Source organism: Apium graveolens, chromosome 7, assembly GCF_009905375.1.
Source record: "Apium graveolens cultivar Ventura chromosome 7, ASM990537v1, whole genome shotgun sequence".
Lineage (NCBI taxonomy): Eukaryota > Viridiplantae > Streptophyta > Magnoliopsida > Apiales > Apiaceae > Apium > Apium graveolens.
This window is the reverse complement of record NC_133653.1, coordinates 258920172-258941039: the sequence shown is the minus strand read 5'-3', so window position 1 is coordinate 258941039 and position 20868 is coordinate 258920172. Positions and strand designations below refer to the sequence as shown.

The 20868-nt window shown below is 34.9% G+C and overlaps 1 protein-coding gene across 1 annotated transcript; it reads right to left on the bottom strand.

Annotated features, from left to right (window-relative positions):
* Positions 1-9156: 9156 nt before the first annotated feature.
* Positions 9157-10107, bottom strand: LOC141674746 (uncharacterized). The gene has a single exon (XM_074481447.1). It carries the CDS (start codon positions 10105-10107, stop codon positions 9157-9159), a length of 951 nt encoding a protein of 316 aa, XP_074337548.1.
* Between the last annotated feature and the right edge of the window lie 10761 nt (positions 10108-20868).

Below are 20868 nucleotides of genomic sequence, written 5' to 3'. Positions count from 1 at the left end.
ACACACACCAATCAAAAATCCCAAAAAATCAAATTTAATTGAAAATACACTTACAAATTAGGGTTCGATTTCGGTGAAACGGAGCTCGATTTGTGTAAAATTTGCTTGATTCGGGTTGTATGAACACTTCTCAGGGCTACATGTCAACCTTCTTGCTCGATCTGTAATTAGAGGGTTTAACTTTGTTTTAGGGATTGTAACGGGTAGAGGTGAAAGAGAGGGGAAAGTGATAGTTGAGAGGTGAGAGACGGAGACGGAGATGGAGAGAGAGAGAGAGAGAGAGAGAGAAGTCGGGGAGGGAGAGTGTACCGAGAGAGTGAGGTCGGGAAGGGAGAGCAGTGAGAGAGAAGGGGGGAAATGAATTTTGTTTAAGTAAAAATTTCCCCCGTGTTTTTTAGTTATAAAGGGGGAACAATTTGTTCCGTGTTTTTTTAATTTTTTAAAAAGCAGTTATATACAACGGTCGGCCATGAAACTGATGTGAATAATGCTGTTTCACATCGGTTTGAGAGCAACTGATGTCAAAAATTATTTTTACATCAGTTTTTTTTGTAACTGATGAACTGATGTAAAAAGTGTGATGTCTACTTAAGTTTTTCACGTAGTGCTTGATCAATTCCTGAGGTCTGATGCCTTAGAAAAAGCCTTATTGGGGAATTCAGATAGTGAAGATGACGAAGGTGAAGAACAATTTTAATTTTTGAACGCTTCTCCCTAGAAGAGGAAGATTGATATGTCTTTTGAATCTCTTGGAATAGAGGAATTGAACAAAGCTCCTAAACGCCTCAAGCCATCTATTGAGGAAGCTCCCACTCTTGAGCTTAAGCCTTTACCTGAACATTCGAGGTATGCGTTTTTAGGTGATGCATCTACTCTGCCTGTGATTATTACATCTGACCTTTCAGGTAGTGACGAAGAGAAGCTTTTAAGAATTCTAAAAGAGTTCAAATCAACAATTGGGTGGACTATAACAGGTATCAAGGGAATCAGCCCTTTTTATTGCATGCATAAAATTCTGCTAGAGGAAGGTAGCAAGCCTACGGTCGAGCAACAAAGAAGACTTAATCCAATCATGAAGGAAGTAGTGAAGAAGGAAATTCTTAAGTGTCTAGATACAGGGATCATCTATCCTATTTCTGATAGTTCATGGGTGAGCCCAGTTCAATGTTTGCCAAAGAAATGTGGATGTGGTAGCAAATAAGAAGAATGAGCTTATTCCTACACGAACAGTCACATGATGGAGAGTTTGTATGGACTACAGGAAGCTGAATAAGGCCACTAGGAAGTATCACTTCCCTTTACCCTTCATTGACCAGATGCTTGACAAATTGGCTGGGCATGAGTACTACTATCTTCTGGATGGCTATTCGGGTTACAATCAGATTTGTATCGCTCCAGAAGATCAGGAGAAGACTACCTTCACTTGTCCATTTGGTACTTTCGCATTTAGACGAGTTTTTTTTGGTCTGTGTGGTGCACCAGTCACATTTCAGAGATGTATGATGGCCATCTTTTCTGATATGATTGGCCAGAATGTGGAGGTGTTCATGGACGACTTCTCTGTATTTGGCGATTCTTTTGATGAATGCTTGCAAAATCTTGGACATGTTCTCAAGTGGTGTGTTTAGACCAATCTGGTTCTCAATTGGGAGAAATGTCACTTTATGGTGCGACATGGCATTATTCTTGGGGACAAGGTTTCTAGTAAGGATCTTGAGTTGGACAAAGCCAAGGTGGGGGTCATTGAGAATCTTCCTCCACCTATTTCTGTTAAGGGTATTCACAGTTTTCTTGGGCATGCGGGTTTTCCATAGACGTTTCATCAAGGACTTTTCAAAGATTTCAAAGCCATTGTGCAGTTTTCTAGAGAAAGATGTCCCTTTCAAGTTTGATGACGAGTGCCTTGCAGCTTTTGAGACATTGAAGAAGAGTTTAATCAAGGCACGTGTTATAACTGCACCTGATTGGAATGAACCTTTTGAGATGATGTGCGATGCAAGTGACTATGCAGTTGGAGCAGTTCTTGAGCAGAGTAAGAACAACATATTTCATGCAATCTACTACGCTAACAAGACCCTAAATGGTGCTCAACTGAATTATACTACTACGGAGAAAGAACTTTTGGCTATTGTCTATGGGTTTGAGAAATTTCGATCTTATCTACATGGGACTAAGGTGACATTTTTCAATGATCACGCTGCAATTCGTTATCTCGTCTCAAAGAAGAACTGGAAGCCTAGATTGATTAGATGAGTTCTTTTGCTTCAAGAATTTGAACTAGAGATCAAGGACAAAAAAAGGACTGAAAATTAAATCGTTGATCATCTATCGTGTTTAGAGAACCCTAATGCTACTTCATTGGATAAGACATTGATAAATGAGTCTTTTCCCGATGAGTAGTTGTTTGGACTGCAAGAAGAAGAACCGTGGTTTGTAAATATTGTGAACTACCTTGTGAGTAATATCATGCCTCCTGACTTATCATATGCTCAAAGGAAGAAGTTTCTACATGAAGTGAAGTGGTATATGTGGGATGAACCGTTTCTTTTTCGATAAGGAGCTGACCAAATCATCAGGAGATGTATTCCTTACAACGAAACGGGGGGGGGGGGGATCTTGCGATATTGCCACTCAACGGCTTATGGAGGACATTATGGCGGAGAAAAGACAGCAGCTCGTATTCTTCAAGTAGGTTTCTTTTGGCCAACCTTGTTTAGAGATGCTCACCAGTTTGTTTTGAAATGTGATCGATGTCAACGAGTGGGTAATATGTCTAAGAGGGATGAGATGCCACTTAATGTGCTTCTCGAGGTTGAGGTCTTCGATGTTTGGGGAATTAACTTCATGGGGCCATTTGCCTCATCTCGTAACAATAGGTACATCCTGTTGGCGGTTGATTAAGTGTCAAAATGGGTTGAGGTTAAGGCGTTGCCAACGAACGATGCGAAAGTGGTGCTTAATTTTCTTCACAAGAAGATATTCACAAGGTTTAGAACTCCAAGAGTCATAATCAGTGATGAGGTTTCGCATTTTTGCAATCGCAAGTTCATTGCTATGATGCAAAGGTATAATGTGAATCATCGCATTACTACGGCTTATCATCCTCAGACAAATGGTCAAGCAGAGGTGTCTAACAGAGAGATCAAGCATATTTTAGAGAAAGCTGTATGTCCATCGAGGAAAGATTGGTCTTTGAAGCTTGATGAAGTTGTTTAGGCGTATAGAACAACATACAAGACTCCATTGGGAATGTCGCCATTTCAGTTGGTTTATGGCAAGGGGTGTCATTTTCCAGTGGAGCTCGGGCATAAGGCGTATTGGGCTTTGAAGAAATTGAATCTTGACTTGGATGCGGCTGGAAAGAGGAGAATGCTTTAATTGAATGAATTCGATGAGTTTCGACTTCAAGCTTATGAGAACAATAAAATGTACAAGGAGAAAGTCAAGAGGTGGCATGATCAGGGTCTACTGCTCAAATCATTTATGTCGGGGCAACAAGTTCTTTTGTTCAACTCTCGTCTCTGTCTTTTTCCTGGAAAGTTGAAGTCAAGATGGCCAGGGCCCTTCATAATCAAAATTGTGTTTTCGCATGGAGCGGTAGAAATTTTTGAAAGTGATTCGGGCCAAGCATTCAAGGTAAATGGTCAGAGGTTGAAGCATTACTAGGGTGACACGGCAAACCGCGAGGTGGTTAGTGTCGTTCTATTGTCCATTTGAGCTCAAGGTTCTACACCGAGCTAGCGACATAAAAGAAGCGCTTCTTGGGAGGCAACCCAAGTTTGTTATACATTAGTAGGTAGAGGAAGCAAGAATTAAGGAGAAAAACACAAAAAAATCAGAAAAAGAAAAAAATTCGCGGCCAACTTCAGTAGCCAAGCGCGCCCGCGCTGATCTAGCGCGCGACCACGCTGTTTTTCCAGAAGGTAAGTGCGCCCGCGCCGGTTTTTCAGAAGGTGAGCGCGCCCCCGCTGTCCAAGCCACAGCGCGACCGCGCCGGGGTCTCGACTTATGTAATAACCCCAATTTTTGGAAATTTTTTGAAACCCTTATGAATAGTGTTTTTGCTGAATGAGAAAACTTTTCATGCCACACTAGGTAGGGGTTCTTTTATGGATATTCTGAGATTTTATTGGCACTCTATATGACATATAAGTGTATGTAAAGATCGTCAGAATCCAATTCCGAACACTTTGATTTTTCCCGGAAATCCACTAGATACGGAAAGACCAAATGAATGTAGAGCTAACGGATGAGCAGCCTGTATAGAACTCTATTTGAAATGAAGATGAAGCGGTTATCTTTACAAAATTGTTAGCATACTTTGTCGCTGAGAGTTTTTGCAAAAATTGAAATTTTGAATTGAAATCAGAATTGTGTGCAGGTTACCAAATAAAAAAAAGAGTAAAATGCAAGGTGTGTACCTATAGTTTGACGTTTCTGTAAGGGGTATGTATTTATAGTTTAAACAATGCAAATTGTGCGCACGCAAAAGTCGAATTCCTGACCTTCCGCAAGGGGTACAAGAGCTCAACTAGTGCACCAATACATGTTTGAATACATATAACCTGGTTATTTCAACCCCAACCCGAAATGCATAAACCATAAATGTCAAAAACCATTGTGTACTGTAGAGTTATGGCAACCAAACACCATAATGAACAACATCATAATCTGGTCAGTGCAGTAGTATAGGTTTTTTCTCCTCAACACTACCAAGCTTCTGGATAATCCTTGAAATATCGTTAGGTACAGGGATAACTATAAATCGTAGAATGATAATAAAGTAAGGTACGATAATCATCCAGAATATATAAAAGTCATCTTCTGCTGCTGATAGTGTGCCGACATAGTAATACATAACCAAAGTATCACACCAACAGGCTGAGCCAAATATATGTATACATAAGCATAATTTCCTACTAAAAAACATTATCAAAGTTTTCATCTTAGCATAATAAAAGTTTGTTCATCTCATCATTATCAAAGCTATCAAAAACTCCAATTGTACTAAGTCGGCAATATAGGTCATCAAAAGATAGAGATTTACGCTAGATATAAAAGTGATATCCTCAAAAAGGAAAAAAGCTGCACACTACTCACAATCACATGCAATTAGTGGAGAAAGACCTCATAAACTCTCTAACAGAACTCCCCAATAGCCCGAGTCAAAATCATAAAAAGAGAATCTTTTATTATAATAGAAGCCCTATCAACCTGGCCAGAACTAGAAGATGGTATACCTACAACAGCAGTCTGAAGTCCAGTAAGAACAGAAGAGGCAATCTGTTGTTCAATCTCCATCATAACATCTCGGGAAAAAAGTGTACCTCCCGGTGAATAGTCATAGGATCTGGAACACCTAATATTCTTATCAGATCCTCTCTGGTAGCATAAATCTCCTCGTATCTCTCCCATAAATATTGATACTGCTGGAAAAGAGTCAGATAAATATGGAAAGGTGCCATACCCGCCTAAATAGTCTAGTTAACACTAGTATATGTGGTATAACAGAAGTAGAGCCAACTAGACTAGACTCGGACACAGGTGCAGATGGAGCTGATACCTGAGGTGCAGGTTGTAGAACTCAGAAATAGATTTGTTCAAGTATATGTATTTCAAATGAATGAATCGGCACACAAATGAGCCAAATCTCGATTTTGAATATTGAATAAACCCTTGCTTACAATGTGAAACCACTCAACTATAATATGAGTGTATGAGAAAGACTAAATACAAAACATGATTGAGAAAAAACAGGGAACTCTCCTATTTTAGCTCAACTCCCATATCTATTCTTAATCAAAGCTTAACAAACCACGACCTAGTCTTGTTTCCTTAAATAAATAAGTACAACAATTTATTTGCATGAATAAATAAATCAAGTTTAGATTAAATCCCAACAAGCTCCCCTTAATCTGAACTTGGTTGCAAGTTCTTCACTCCTAGTAACTCTCGCATTCCTTCAAACTTAGCTCTGGACAATGCTTTGGTCAGCACGTCAGCTCGCTGCTCACTTGTATTGACATGTTTGAGAATGATCTCTCCACGTTCTACGCACTCACGTATGAAATGATACCGGATGTCTATGTGTTTACTCCTCCCGTGAAACACTGGGTTTTTTGCCAAGTCTATTGCTGACTTGTTATCGATATAGAGCACCACCGGACCAGCCTTTATATCCGTTATTTGCCTTAGCAACTTGTACATCAATATTCCTTGACACGCAGTTGCTGTTGCTGCCATAAATTCGGACTCACAAGAAGATAATGCCACACACTTTTGTTTCTGAGAAACTCAGGTAATAAGATTCTCATTTAAATAAAATGCCATACCTCCTGTGGACTTTCTGTCATCCACATTTTCTACTAGATCACTGTCTGAGTAGCCTGATAACAAATAATTTCCTTCTCCCTTTTTGTAGATCAGCCCGTAGTCAAGAGTTCCATTTATATAACGCAAAATGCGTTTTGCTGCAGCCAAATGCATTATTGTGGGTCTCTCCATAAATCTACTTATAACACCCACACAGTAAGCTATGTCGGGCCTGGTGAACAGAAGATACCTGAGCCCCCCAACCATGCTCTTAAACTGCGTTGTATTGACTGCTTTTCCCCTTTCATCTTTATCAAGTTTCACCATAGGGTCCCTTGGATACCTCACTGAATTACCTTTCATTCCGGCCTTTTCTACTACCTTTTTTTGCGTATGCAGTCTGCTTAATTTCAACATATCCGTCTCTCTGATCAACTTCCATGCCCAAGTAATATGACAATTTTCCCATGTCGCTCATCTCAAACACATTGCTCATTTCCCCTTTAAACTTGCCTATGTTCGAGATACTAGTCCCAGTGACTAACAAATCATCTACATAAATTGCAACTACCAATACTTCTTCCCCTTCTCGTCTCGTATACATGGCATGCTCATAAGGACACTTGACAAAACCCAACTCCTCTAAGCTACTAAGGCGAGCATACCAAGCTCTGGGCGCCTGACGTAAACCATACAGAGCTTTTATTAACTTATAAACCTTGTACTCCTGCCCCCTTTTCACAAATCCCTCTGGTTGTACTACGTAAACTTCCTCCTGTAATTCTCCATTTAAAAATGCAGATTTAACGTCTTGGTGGTGCACTTCCCAGGAATTTTTAGCCGCAAGTGCAAGCAAAAGTCTCACAGTTTCAATTCGAGTAACAGGAACAAACACTTCCTCGTAGTCGATGCCTCTTTGTTGTACATAACCTTTTGTGACCAAATGTGCCTTATGCTTTATGACTTTGCCATCTATATCCTTTTTCAATTTGTAAACCCACTTTAAACCAATAGCCTTACACCTTTGAGGAAACTCGGTTAGTTCCCACGTGTTGTTCTATTCAATAGCCTCAATTTTTGATTTCATTGCCTTTCTCCACTCACTCTCCTCTGCAGCTTATTTTTATGAAGTAGGTTCATCAACTGCCAGCATCATTAGTTCGTCATCTGGTAACTCAATTTCGGAGGTATCATCGTACACATCACTCAAAAGTCTCATCCTCATAGGTCCACTATTTGACTCCCCATTTGAGCTAACTGAGTTCGAATTTCCAGAACCTTCAAAAGATGAGGTTTCAGTTCCAGGGCTGGAGTTTCTTTTAGTTTGTAGAGTCCCAAATTCATGTGTCTGACCCTGCGAATGACTATGGTGCGAAGCTGTTGATTCTGAGTACTCATTATCTGAATTTTCTTCCGTTTCTGTCATTGCAAGATCGTCCCATTTCATGTTAACCATTGCGAATGTACTAGTTGTGTTCACAGTGCTTTGTGGCTGTATTTCCCAAGTTTAGCTTCTACTTTCTTCGAATACAACATCTCGACTTACAAGTACAGAACCATCCTTTGGATCATATAAGCGATGAGCCTTTGTTCCTGGTTCACTTCCCAAGTACACCACAGTTTTACTACGATCGTCCAGCTTTTTTGTGTGTACTCCTGGTACCTTCATGTGAGCAACACACCCAAATACTTTGACATGCTGAAGATTTGGTTTCTTTCCCTTCCAAGCTTCATAAGGGGTTTCTCCTGTAAGTACTCGTGTAGCAACATATTCAGGATATAAACGGAGTGTCTCACAGCTTCCACCCAGAAACTCGAAGGCATTTTCATTCCTTTCAGAAAGCTTCTTGTCATGGCCACGACTGTTCTGTTTCTTCGTTCCACGACTTCATTCTGCTGCGGTGAATATGGAGCTGTGTAATGTCTTTGAATGCAAGCTTCGTCACAATAGTTTTTAAAAATATTCGAACAAAATTCTCCTCCTCGGTCGTTCGAAATACCTTTATTTTCAACTCAAGACCATTTTCAACTAACTTTCTTAATTTTTTAAAGCCTCAAATGCTTCATCTTTAGTTTTTAACAAGTAAACCCACATGTAACGGTTAGAATCATCAACCAACAAGAAGAAATATTTGTTACCTGCAGGTGTTGGTGGAGTAAACGGACCACAAATATCTCCGTGTATCAGTTGAAGAACAACCTTGGCATTGAAATTTGCTCGCAAAGGGAAAGGCTTCCTGGTTTGCTTGGACATCAAACAACCTTCACATATTCCTTTTGGTTGGTTCAGTTTTGGAAATCCATAGGCCATCTCTTCCTTGGACATGTGTATGAGTGCGGGAAAATTCACATGCCCAAAGCGAGAGTGCCACAACCACGTAGTTTCCTCAGTTTTTGATAACAAACAAGTCTGTTTCTCCTCTTTAATCTCAATCTTGTACAATCTATTTGCAGTTCGCCTTACTTTCATTAGTAGCTTTCCAATTTTATCATGAATCCACAAAAAATCTCCCTACAGCACAACCTTATTTCCCTCCTCAGATAGCTGTCCCAAACTGATAATATTATTGCAAAATGATGGAATGTAGTATACATCACGTAGATACCTTACTTCACTATTCTTGTAGTTGAGAGGTATCATCATCCCTCTTCCTTTGATTGTCACTTTAGAGCCGTCTCCAAATCTTACTTCTCCAGTCACTTTTTCATCCAACCTGCTAAACTTAGATCGTTGACCTGTCATGTGATTACTTGCTCCATTATCGAGATACCAAATATTTGAGTTTGCATTTCTACCTCCGCCCTGCACCAAGTTTGGTATAACACTTTCTTCGTTCAGCAGCATCATGCTATGTTTCTCCTCTTCTCCATATTAGATAAAAGTAGTGTAAGTTCTTCACTATCAGAATCAACCTGTGATAAGTTGGCTTCCATTCTTTGTTCTTTCTCTCGCTTTGGCTTTCGACACTCTGCCATGTAATGCCCATACAGTTGACAATTGTAGCACTTTATACGACTTTTGTCACGCACCCATCGACCTCGTGAGTTTGAAGAGCCATCTGTACCTCCCCTGTTGGAATGTTTTTGCCATTCTTCTTTAGTAAGTAAAATTTTCTCCTCATTTCCCTCTCTCTTCAGCCATTCATCTCTTGTCAGTAGCAGTTGATCACCCCTTTTCTCAGTCTGTGCTCTCAGCCATTCCTCGTGTGCTTTTAACGATCCAATTGCCTCCTCTACAGACATTGCTTCAAGGTCTCCAAATTGTTCAATTATGGACGCAATTTGTAAAATTTTTGAAAGTACTGCTCGAATTAATTTTTTCACAACGTACGATTCACTCACCTCTTCTCCGAGAGCACGGATATTTGACACAAGACAATTCATCTTTATGTAAAAATCATCGAGTGGATCATTGTCCCTCATAGTCATGGCTTCAAACTCTGCCTTTAAAGTTTGGATCATGGCTTTCTTTACTCGATCTGCACCTTGACATAGAACTCTGATTGCATCCCAGGCTCCTTTTGCCGTCCTTTTATCATCCAAGGTCAACAACACATCCTCAAGTACCACTTGATAAATCATAGCGAGTGCTACCTTGTCAATCTTGTCATCAACCATAGTTTTTGAATCGATGGGTTCAAAACCAGTTTTTGAATCGCTGGGTTTAACGGCGTCCCACACCCTTTGTGCTTGCATAAACACCCTCATTTTCATGGACCATGCAGTATAGTTTTCCCTAGACAATGTTGGATAACTCAAACCAGCAGACCCTCCCTTGAGTTTATTACCATCCATTGTAGCCGCCTTCAAACCTAGATCGAGTATTGGCTTCCAAGCTCTGATACCAAATTATAGAACTCAAAAATAGATTTGTTCAAGTATATGTATTTCAAATGAATGAATCAGCACACACACATGAGCCAAAGCTCAATTTTGTATATTGAATAAACCCTTGCTTACAATGTGAAACCACTCAACTATAATATGAGTGTATGAGAAAGACTAAATAGAAAACATGATTGAGATAAAACATGGAACTCTCCTATTTTAGCTCAACTCCCATATCTATTCCTAAATCAAAGCTTAACAAACCACGACCTAGTCTTGCTTCCTTAAATAAATAAGTAAAACAATTTATTTGCATAAATAAATAAAACAAGTTTAGATTAAATCCCAACGCATGTACCAACGGTGCTGGAACCAAAGGCGCTTGTGGTGCAAAATCACAAACATGAGCCTAACTGATAATAACTGGAGAGTATGGAAGGGTTGGCTAAACGGTGCATGTATATTAAGTGGAACTGGAGCACTAGACATATGTACCAATAGTGGTAGTTATAATCAATCTCTCAGTACGAATTGGGGAAAGCTAGGTCTCATTAACAAACTCAAATCTAACTGGGCTCGGACCTTAAAATGGAATGTGTCAACTGTCATCAGAAATTGGGTGAAAATGTCTGAGTAGCTCAGGTATAACAGTATCCTTTCCCTCTCCTGGGTCAGTCTGGTAGTAAGCAGCTCATAGAGTCATAGTAGTTGTAGATTCAGGTAGGGACACTACCGGAGTCACCTCAGTCAAAGATGCATAAACCAAACTCTCGAATTTGGCTGGAATAGGAACCTCAGGGATGGCGGCTGCTACAGGTGCAACCTCAACTGAAGAATCTAAGTCAATGGTCTCGGGTGGAGGAGTTAGCAACGCCTGAATCAATGAATCCTCAGAGTCGCTATTTATAATTATAATCTCCTCAGAGGGATCACTCAGAGTCAAGTCCAAAGTCTACCTGCTATGCAAGGTAATACGCTGATGAGCTATCTCAGTCCGTGCTATGGTCTGACATATGTATTTATTATATATATATATATAAGGTTATTATTCTGAAAATTCAATTAGTCATCCCACTCTTATTATTATATTATTACTTTAGGTTTTTAGCTAAATAGAAACCAACAGTTTAAGCAACAATCATCATTTTATTAGTTTATATCAAGATCAGTTTGGTTTGTATTGGGTTTTGGACAAGAATTTCAAGTTTAATTAATGCGACACTTAATATGTATTTAGGATGTATTTTCTGTCCATATCAACATACTTTCCCGTTCATGAGATCATCGGTCTCACAACATATAATTCCGTCAAGATCAACAATCATGTAACTCAGTTATCTCGCTTTTAATAAAATATATAAGTTATTATTTTAAAAAAAAAATAATTCATTCATATTTTCAACATGTGTGGTGAAGAAAATTGTCAATTACTACAGTGAATACTGCAAACCTAAAATAAGAAATTAAGACAACTAAACTAAATGAGTGCCCGTACTAGATGGCACTAATTGTAGAATTCTAAAATTCAAAACACTTCAAAGTACATATTTTAAGAATATTATATATCTTTTATTCAATCTAGAATTAGAAAAAAGATAATCTCACAACATAACATATATGTCATTTTTGTAATATGAACACCTGAGTTTAGAAAAAGTTTAAGCCTTGCACAGGCTATTGGAAACATACAAATTATTAAAAGCTCATACTTATAATATAGGTCACTACACACACAAAACAAACTTGTAACCCGTCACAATATTATATATATATATATATAATAATAAACATGTATATAAATTTTAAAATATTTCAGAATATAGCATGCTCGGAATAGACAATGCACGTGCTAGTTGTAAAATAATTGTAAAACTGATCAATAATTCGACTAAAGAATCAAACCAAAATGATGGAATATTAATAAATTTGACCCATTCATTCCTTAAAAAATAAATAGCCTCATAATTTTTCTTTACTCTCTCTTTTGAGTTGCAGAACAACCGTCAATAAAGATGTAATTTTGAATTATTTCAATTCCAAAATTATTAACAAAGAAATATAAGCAAAAAAAGTACATAATTTTTTTATTCATGCTTCTTCTGTTAAATACACATATTTTATATCTCAAATATACATATTAAAAAATCAATATATATGGAGTAGTATAAACAATGTAAATAACTAGCTTCCCACCTATGATTGAAGTGATGGTTACTCTGTGATAGTTATTATGTAGTAGTTGTAGTAGAAGTGAAACCCAAACGTTTTTGAAGTGAAAGAAGATGTGTCAATTTGTCTTGCACACACTTTGATTGTAATTTGGAATTTAGACAGCTTTACGAAATTTTAATGTATTGATATTTTTTTATAATTATTTTTGTAAATAATGATTTTTGCATATTATTTAATTTGATAATTGTTTCTATAATATATTTGTAACATGAATTTTGGCTGGCAGTGTAGCGCAACATTCATGGCTATATTATGTTATATTATTTCTGTAAACCTTACACTACAGTTTTTATAGTAAAATTAAAATTTAAATTTCCATATTAAATAAAAAATATTTTTCTATCTATTTATTGTAAAAAATATAAAATTTATAAAAAAAAATTAGTTAGCACGCGTTGCGCGTGGGTAAAGGTCCCTAATACTTAAAATATAGGTCACTACCCACATAAACAAACTTCTCACACATCACAATATATTTAATATATATCTATACTATATTATAATAGACGGGACATTAAAAGTTTTGTAGTTGGTCGGTCGGTACTTGCTGAAATTATCTAATTACCCTTACTTAATTATTCGTGTTATTTTTACTTAATTGCCACTAATTATTATATTTTGAATCTATTCAATTTAAAACTATTTAAATCCTAATTAGTATATAAATTAATTATCTTTTTCAACTAAAATATATTATTTTTTTTATCTTTTTAACTAAAACACCTCCTTTTTCGACATGATCTATCATGTCAACATGTCGAAATAACACAGAAACTCGTGATAGAGATATTCAACAGAGAGCTACACTACCCTTCAAATAATAATACGAAAAATTGTTAACCGCTCAACATATAAACTCGATTTCTTATTCTACTAAAATAATCACACAAATCTAAAAGTAAAAAAGGTAAAATCACGAGGTACCCTATCTAGAACAACAAGTCTAGAACTATTTAACATAAAAGGTTTGCATCTTTAGTTAATTAAGCTTAAATTTGGTCAATATCAAAACCGCTAAAATTAATTTACTGGTCGGTACAACGAACCTAGCAGATTATTATAAAAAATATATTCGGCTATATTTATTGAGACATAATTATTCTTTTAAAAATTATAACTAAAAATTAACAATTATTTAAAACAATCTTGCATCGCACGGGTTTTAGGCTAGTATATTTAACAAGCATGTATACAAATTTTAAAATACTAGGAATATGCCCGTGCTACGCACACGGGTTTAGATATTTTCGTAATTATAAAAGAATAAAGTAAGAAATTAATTTTTTTTCTTATATTATATTCAATAGAAAGAATAGTAATAACTTGAATAGTAATAACTTGAATAGTGATTAACAAATCAATGAGAAAAATTGATGTTTCCGCCACGAACACAAATCTATTACCCCCAAATTCGAACGAAATAACTTTTAGACACTGTTTCCTTTCCGGTCCCGAACAATGTATTTGTGCTACGCAAATGTTATATTTTTATCTTTTTAATTTAAGAAAATATAACGATAAAATTTGAAATTTCTACAAAAGCTTACATCAATGTTATTCATATTTAGTTTTCTTAATTTATATTGAAAAAAATTATTCAATAAAATCATTGTTATAAAAATTGAATATCGATTTTATTTAATTATTTCTACAAAATTTGATTAATCGACTAATTTATACGTACTTATTTTCAAATGATTTTTAACATCGAGTACTTAGTGACTAAGTGGCTGCATAAATCTGAGTACTAATTCGACCGATTTATCTTATTTACAAAATATGGTTAATATAGTTTTGTCTAAAAGAAATCTATATAGATCGATTACACATTTGATATTGTCAAATTTATAGCCTATTACAAAACTACTGACCATCGGCAGGTATGATAATTTATTATTCATTACATTACATTGTCAAAATTAGTAATAAACACCAAACAAATAGCAAAAAAATATATACGCATATCTAATTTATTTAAATATAGTCAACAAAAATAGACTATCTTATATACGTGAATAAGAAAAAATATAATAAAAATCCGTAAAATAATAATGGTTTCAACGATGATCGGGTGTCATCGAAACAAACTTTTTTAATTACATTACAAAAAAGGAAAGGAATTTTAGCCACTTAATTCATATAAATAATTTGGACTTAACCCTTATAATGACTTAATATTGTCAAGTGATCAAAAATAGTACCGTCGCTTAAAAATCATAAATCATAAGATACGAACAATAAAGAAAATATTGTCATCTTTTTTCGATTTAAATCTTAGTTTATCATTAAGAGGGAGTTTGTTTTTTTGGAAAAAAATATCTCGCATCCAAAGAAAAATTATGTTTAGAATTTAAATAAATGACTCTGACCTTACATTTAGGTCGATTCATCTTGAGACCGACAGTCTTCAAATGTTTTCACTGTTTTTTCTTCGGAGCTATCAACTCTGAAATATACTATTTTAACGTAAAAAGGAAAATTTTAGTTAACTTGTCCACATACGTGTAAATTTCTATATGTTATAATTTATGTGAGGTAATCTTAGTACCATTTAGTTATAGTCCACATCAAAATTTTATCATATGAGCACATATTTGGTATCTTATATCTCATATAATAATAATTTTAGTATATATATATTATATATTAAAAATTTGTGTTAATTTTTACAAGTATTTACATGAAGGAAAAAATATTAAAATAAATATTATAAAATCTAATTTTTAAGATTGAAAATATTTACTTAATAAATATTTTACATGTTTAATGAAATATTAAATTAAAATTGTAGTCAAATTTATACTAAAAGATGGTTGTTCAGAATTTATACTTTGTTCTTCCACAATTTGATTCAATATAATTATATCAAACAACTTTACTCGACGACGTAGCCTTCTGGCGCCGTCTCACATTTACATTTATATAAGATAATAATTCTGATGAGAGGATTGGTAGGCCTCAACATGAAATTTAGTAAACATTTATTTTGTTAAATAAAATTATATTCAAAATTCATATTAAAAGATAATTTTTACAATTTTGTAATTAATTTTTCTCTTGATTTGTCATATAACCTTTTCGACGTCATATAACCTTTTTCGACGTCAAATTCAGACGTCATTTCGCATTATATATTTGATATAGTGTTCCATTGATTGTTTTTTAATAAGTATTGCGATATAAAAAAATTTGAAAACATGATAATTTAAATGATCTATTAGTAAAATAAATTTAATAAAAAATGTAATTAAAAATAAAAATGATAGTCAAAAGTCATATTAAAATATGATTTTTTCGAATTTATAATTTTTCCCCTCATTTTGACTCCCTATAATTAAATTAGATATCTTAAATCGACGTGGCCACCAGGAACTGTAACGACTGGGAATTTCGCGACGTAATTAAGAAAATAAAGTATGATTTTGTGGTGTAATAATAATTTATGTGATTTAATAAAGGGATTAAATTATTTTGTTGGTTAATTGTCCTTATTGTATATAAGTAACTGGGAACGTAAAATAATGCGTTCCAGTTTGATAAGTCAGCTTAGGGGATACGCTGTGTTGTCGGGCCGTCAGGTAAAACAAAACCCGTCTTAAATAGGGATTAAAGTGCTTAAATGTGAACTATGTGTTGTTATGTGAAATAGAAATGTTTAAGTAAGTATTATATTCTAGTGACGTGTTAGTTGGTATAAAGAATTGATTGTGAAGCGTAATTGAAACGCTTAGCGTCGTGCCGTCAAGCAGAACGCGACCCGATACGCGAAAAGGGGAATAATAATAAAAAAAAGTAGGGGTATTCAAAAAATCCGTCAAACCGTGAATCCGGACCGGACCATGTCAATCCGAACCAAGAAAAACCGAAACTGCTAAAACCGTTTTTAATGGTTCGGTTAACCGGACCCTTCACACATAAATGGTTTGGTTATGGTTTCCAATAAATTAAAACCGTTTAAACCAAACCGGACCGTTATATAATAATATATTAAAATTCTAATATATAGATATGAGTTATGATTATAAATTATGGTTTTGTGTGTGTGAGTGTATATTATATTAAAAACATCAAATTACTTTTTAAATAAAAACGTTGTTAATTGTTAATATGTCATAGTTATACTCTACTTCATATACTTTATATTATTTAAATTAAATTAAAGTATATGAAAGTCATACGTAAACTAAATATTTATAAATATATATATCACACACTTATATGTAATATATAATAAATTTTATATTATATTGACTTAAATAACCGTTTGGTTGTAAGTTTAATATAAACGAAATAAAGTAAATGATTAAGCTCAAACAGTGGTTCAGAACTGAACCAATCCGTTATTTTGTGGTCTGGATTGGTTTGGTCTCGGCATTTAATTGGTCTGGTTTGGTTTTAAATTTCAAAAAACTGTTCTTATTCGTTCGGTTCGATTCGAAAAAAACAAGAATCCGGACCAAACCAATCCGTGAACACCCCTAATAAAAAGGAAATTTGTGATCGAGTATGAGTCATGATACGTCAATATGTGCTATTGCTTGGAAATATGCTTGATTATATGCTCTGCTGATTTTTAAATGATTTTAAGGGATTTATTTGATTTAAAATAAGGTTTATTGGACCTGTAAATGTTTTTATAAAATTATCCGAGTATGTTCAAGGTGTGAATTTTATTTTTTTATCTTCAGAATAGTCCTAGAGACTTTACAAAAATGATAAATGGATTTATTTGATGATCGGCGTATTTTAAAATGATTTTATTAAGCTATAATCCTATTTTGAGCGCAATCTTGTAAAATCCGTAATAAATCAACCGTTCGCTCAAATATTATTTTAAAAATATGGCTGAAAAGCTAATTTCAAAATCTATATTCTAAAAGTGATATTCGTGGCATGTTTAACTTTTCTGATTCAAAAATATACTAATCAAATTCGTTTTTGATTAATGAAAAAAAGCGGTTGATCGCTCACCACTCGACCGATCAGCGGTGTACCTCATAATGACAACTCCTCATTGTAATACCACGTCTGGCTCAGATGGATCTGGTTCCGAATTTGTTTCCTACTATAATAAAGGGGGTCCCGACTTTATCCGATTTTCGCAACCGTCTCCTGCTATCATGTACAATAAAAAGAAGAAAGGTTTCCGCTATCTTTTAGGTTGAACAACTCCCAATTTAAGGCTGAAATTATGTCATTGGTACCTTAACGACCAGATGGAGGTCGGTGCAGGATGATCACCCATATCATTATTATTATTAATTGAAAGTTGAAGTAGTCCAATCAAGGGTTCCCTATCACTTTATAAAGGATATTGAATGCATTGCTTTAGAAAATTGATTCTTTGAAAATGAAATGGTTTATAATGATTCAAAATGAGTTGACTGTGTTATTGATTAGCATACAACTTTGAGAACCCTGATTCTTATTTTGATATTGTTGTCAATGATATAATTGATTCCCAAAGATGAATAGATTATCGCTTTCCATTTGCAAGATCCTTGAGATCCGGTTGATGATTTGTAATGAATGTCGGCTTTCGCCTTTTCTTGAATCTTGATTCTTGAAAGCCCAACTATTTCTTCATAAACCTTCCCTAGCCCAAAGATAGAAATCTGCCACCTAGAATGTTAAAAGAGAATTCCTTAAAAGTATTGCGAATAGATTTTGATTATTTCATCCTAGAACTGTCATTTAGTTACTTGCTGAGTTTTATACTCATTTATTATGCTTTGTTCTAACCATGGCAGTTAAGCAAGAGGATGGCCAGACTTAGGCACAATGCTCGTAAGAGCGTACCTGGTGGCCCCCTACCCTATTGTAGGCTTCCAGATGCACTGCTCGTAAGAGCGTACCTGGTGGCCCCTACCGTGTTGTAGGCTTCCAGATGCCAGAGCAGGTAGTACATGTTGTGTGTGAGAAAGCGCTTAGTCAGAAAGTTTGTAAAGATACGATGGGTTATCTGTCGGTTCCAAGTCGGAATCGATTATGTAAATTTGGTATTATTTTGGGCTGTAATATATATTATCTGGTTGGTAGTTGTAATCTTGTCTCAAACTTAATCCTGTTTGATCCTGTTATTAGTTAATCGGAGTTTATGCTTATTTATTCATAGTTTAAAGGTGTGTGTGGGTCCTCATTTCCTAACCTCATGATTGAGGGCGTCACAGGAACCGTCGCACAACCTAGAAATAAATTTAGTAAACAATTAATATGCCACTTTGCTTAAAATTTTATATCTTGAAGCTACCTACTTGGAATAAACATTAGAGAAACCCAGGGCCTTAAACAGATGACACACGCCTACTGAAACAGAAAAAAAAACAATATGACACTACTAGGCTAGTCTGTAATCATCACCAAGCTCTAATACTTAGGCTCACGATCATTCATTCCCTTTTACAAGGGAATCAACCATTTTTCGATCATACATTTTGCACCATCAATTAATTAGGTAAAGTTGAAACACATACATTCGATAAAGATGCATGCAAGACTTAGTTGTTGAAAGCACTAAGACATTCTCAAACTCGTGTCAGGGAAGCGGAAATGGCAGCAAAGCAGGCATATGTGGAGAAAGAACGTGAAGCTTTTGTTTAGACAATCATCTCAGTGTTTTGCTTATGAACATCTGGAAAACTTGTACTATCAGATAGAAACTAACCTAATCCTTCTAATATATGATCTTTCCCCATCTGTGTTGCCACATTGATGCGTATCAAAATCACTCCTAATGGCTCAGTTCAGCATAACCAACTAAAATGTCTTGAGCCAATCATAAGAGTCATTAGATATTAAACTCATGTAAAAACATTTTGAACTACTTAATACAATTTCTATCCAAAACACCTGATGCCTAGAGTAAACTTCTGCAATTAGGACGAATCCTTACTACTTGATCATCATTTTCAATTGCAGTCCATCCATCATTACAAAAATCCATTATAATAAAAGAAGATGATGATTTATTAAGATGAATCAACTGCAAGAGATCTTCCAGATCACTAACAAAAACTTAGACTAAACTTAAAAATTAGATTATGAATACAACTCTTTGAAATGTTTAATGCCATAAAACTTTGTATAAAACTTGCATGTACACTAAATTTTCACCAGATAAATGAAAAAAAAACAACTAGTTCATAAGCAAAATGAGATATATTTTCTAATATCACAACCGAAGTGAATCAATTTGGCAGTTACGATCACGATCCATTAGTTCAGTAGTTGGTGCGAGCAATGGCAGTTCTTTGATTGTTATGTTTAAGGTTAACTTATCATATAGAATTTTACAAATGATAAAGGCTAAAACTGGTTCAAGAACTTATTTGGTTTGAGGAAAAGAAATGGTCTAAAATGGGGCATGTCCTCTGGTTAGTTAGGTCATGGAAATCTATCATCTAGTGCAACATCTAGTTTTACGGTTAACACTTATGAGAATTGATAAGGCTGAGGGCTTTATAAAAGTTTTATTAACAAAAATTATGATTTTAAGCCAATGCTAGTAATCTACCTAACTGCTCTCCCACGATGATGATAATCTTACCGTATCAATGCTGGCTTCGGTAATAGCAATATGGTTATTGTTAATATTTATAGGAGGCCCGACTATATTAGAAAATATATTGTTCATAAAATCTGAAAAAAATTATACACTGATATCTATATATAGGATTATTCAAAGAACGTCCAATTAATAAATTTTTGAAATAAAAAATTAAAAATATATTTGGCAGGTACCTGCAGACCAAGGCCTACGACGGATTAAGAATATTTTGACTGAACATCCAGAACATAATTTCCTGCATTGTAATATATCATGTAATTCGAGAATAATCCTTTAGTTTTGAAAACTCAATTAAAGATATCATCCGTTTAACTATGCATGTAATCCCTCTGTCATCCTCAATTCTTTACATTGGGGGACGGGGGTTCGGCACGCACTTTAATGCTCTTATTAAATGTAATTGCATATTTTTTTTTGAAATTTCTTTCTTCTAAATAAAAATATAATATTCAAATTTTTATAAAAAAGAAAATTTTAAAATTGAATTCCGAAACTCTACTTTATAGTTGCCTTAAAATGCGTGTCAAACATGTGAAAAAAAATGTAACGAAATGAGTGGGATGGAGGTAGTACTTTTTTAAACTTATTTTTTTTTACCGATAAGTCAAATATATTATAAGCATCAAATAGTTACAAAACCATTGCAAGGACATGATAAACAAAATTTTCATGCATGCGTAGAAAAAGGACCTCACATATTAGATAATCAGCCTAGACGAATGGGATAAAAAATATAATCATAAATATAAATAGAAGACATAGCAGCCATAAACTTAAGGCATGCTAGAATATTCAACTAAGCATTTTTCACTCCTAGGAACTGCATTTCTAATAACATTTCCTTAATGTCCATTAGCATATTGAAATAGTTCGGCGGCTAACCCACCTAAGCAAGAACAGTAGCAACACCAGAATAATAACACATGAAA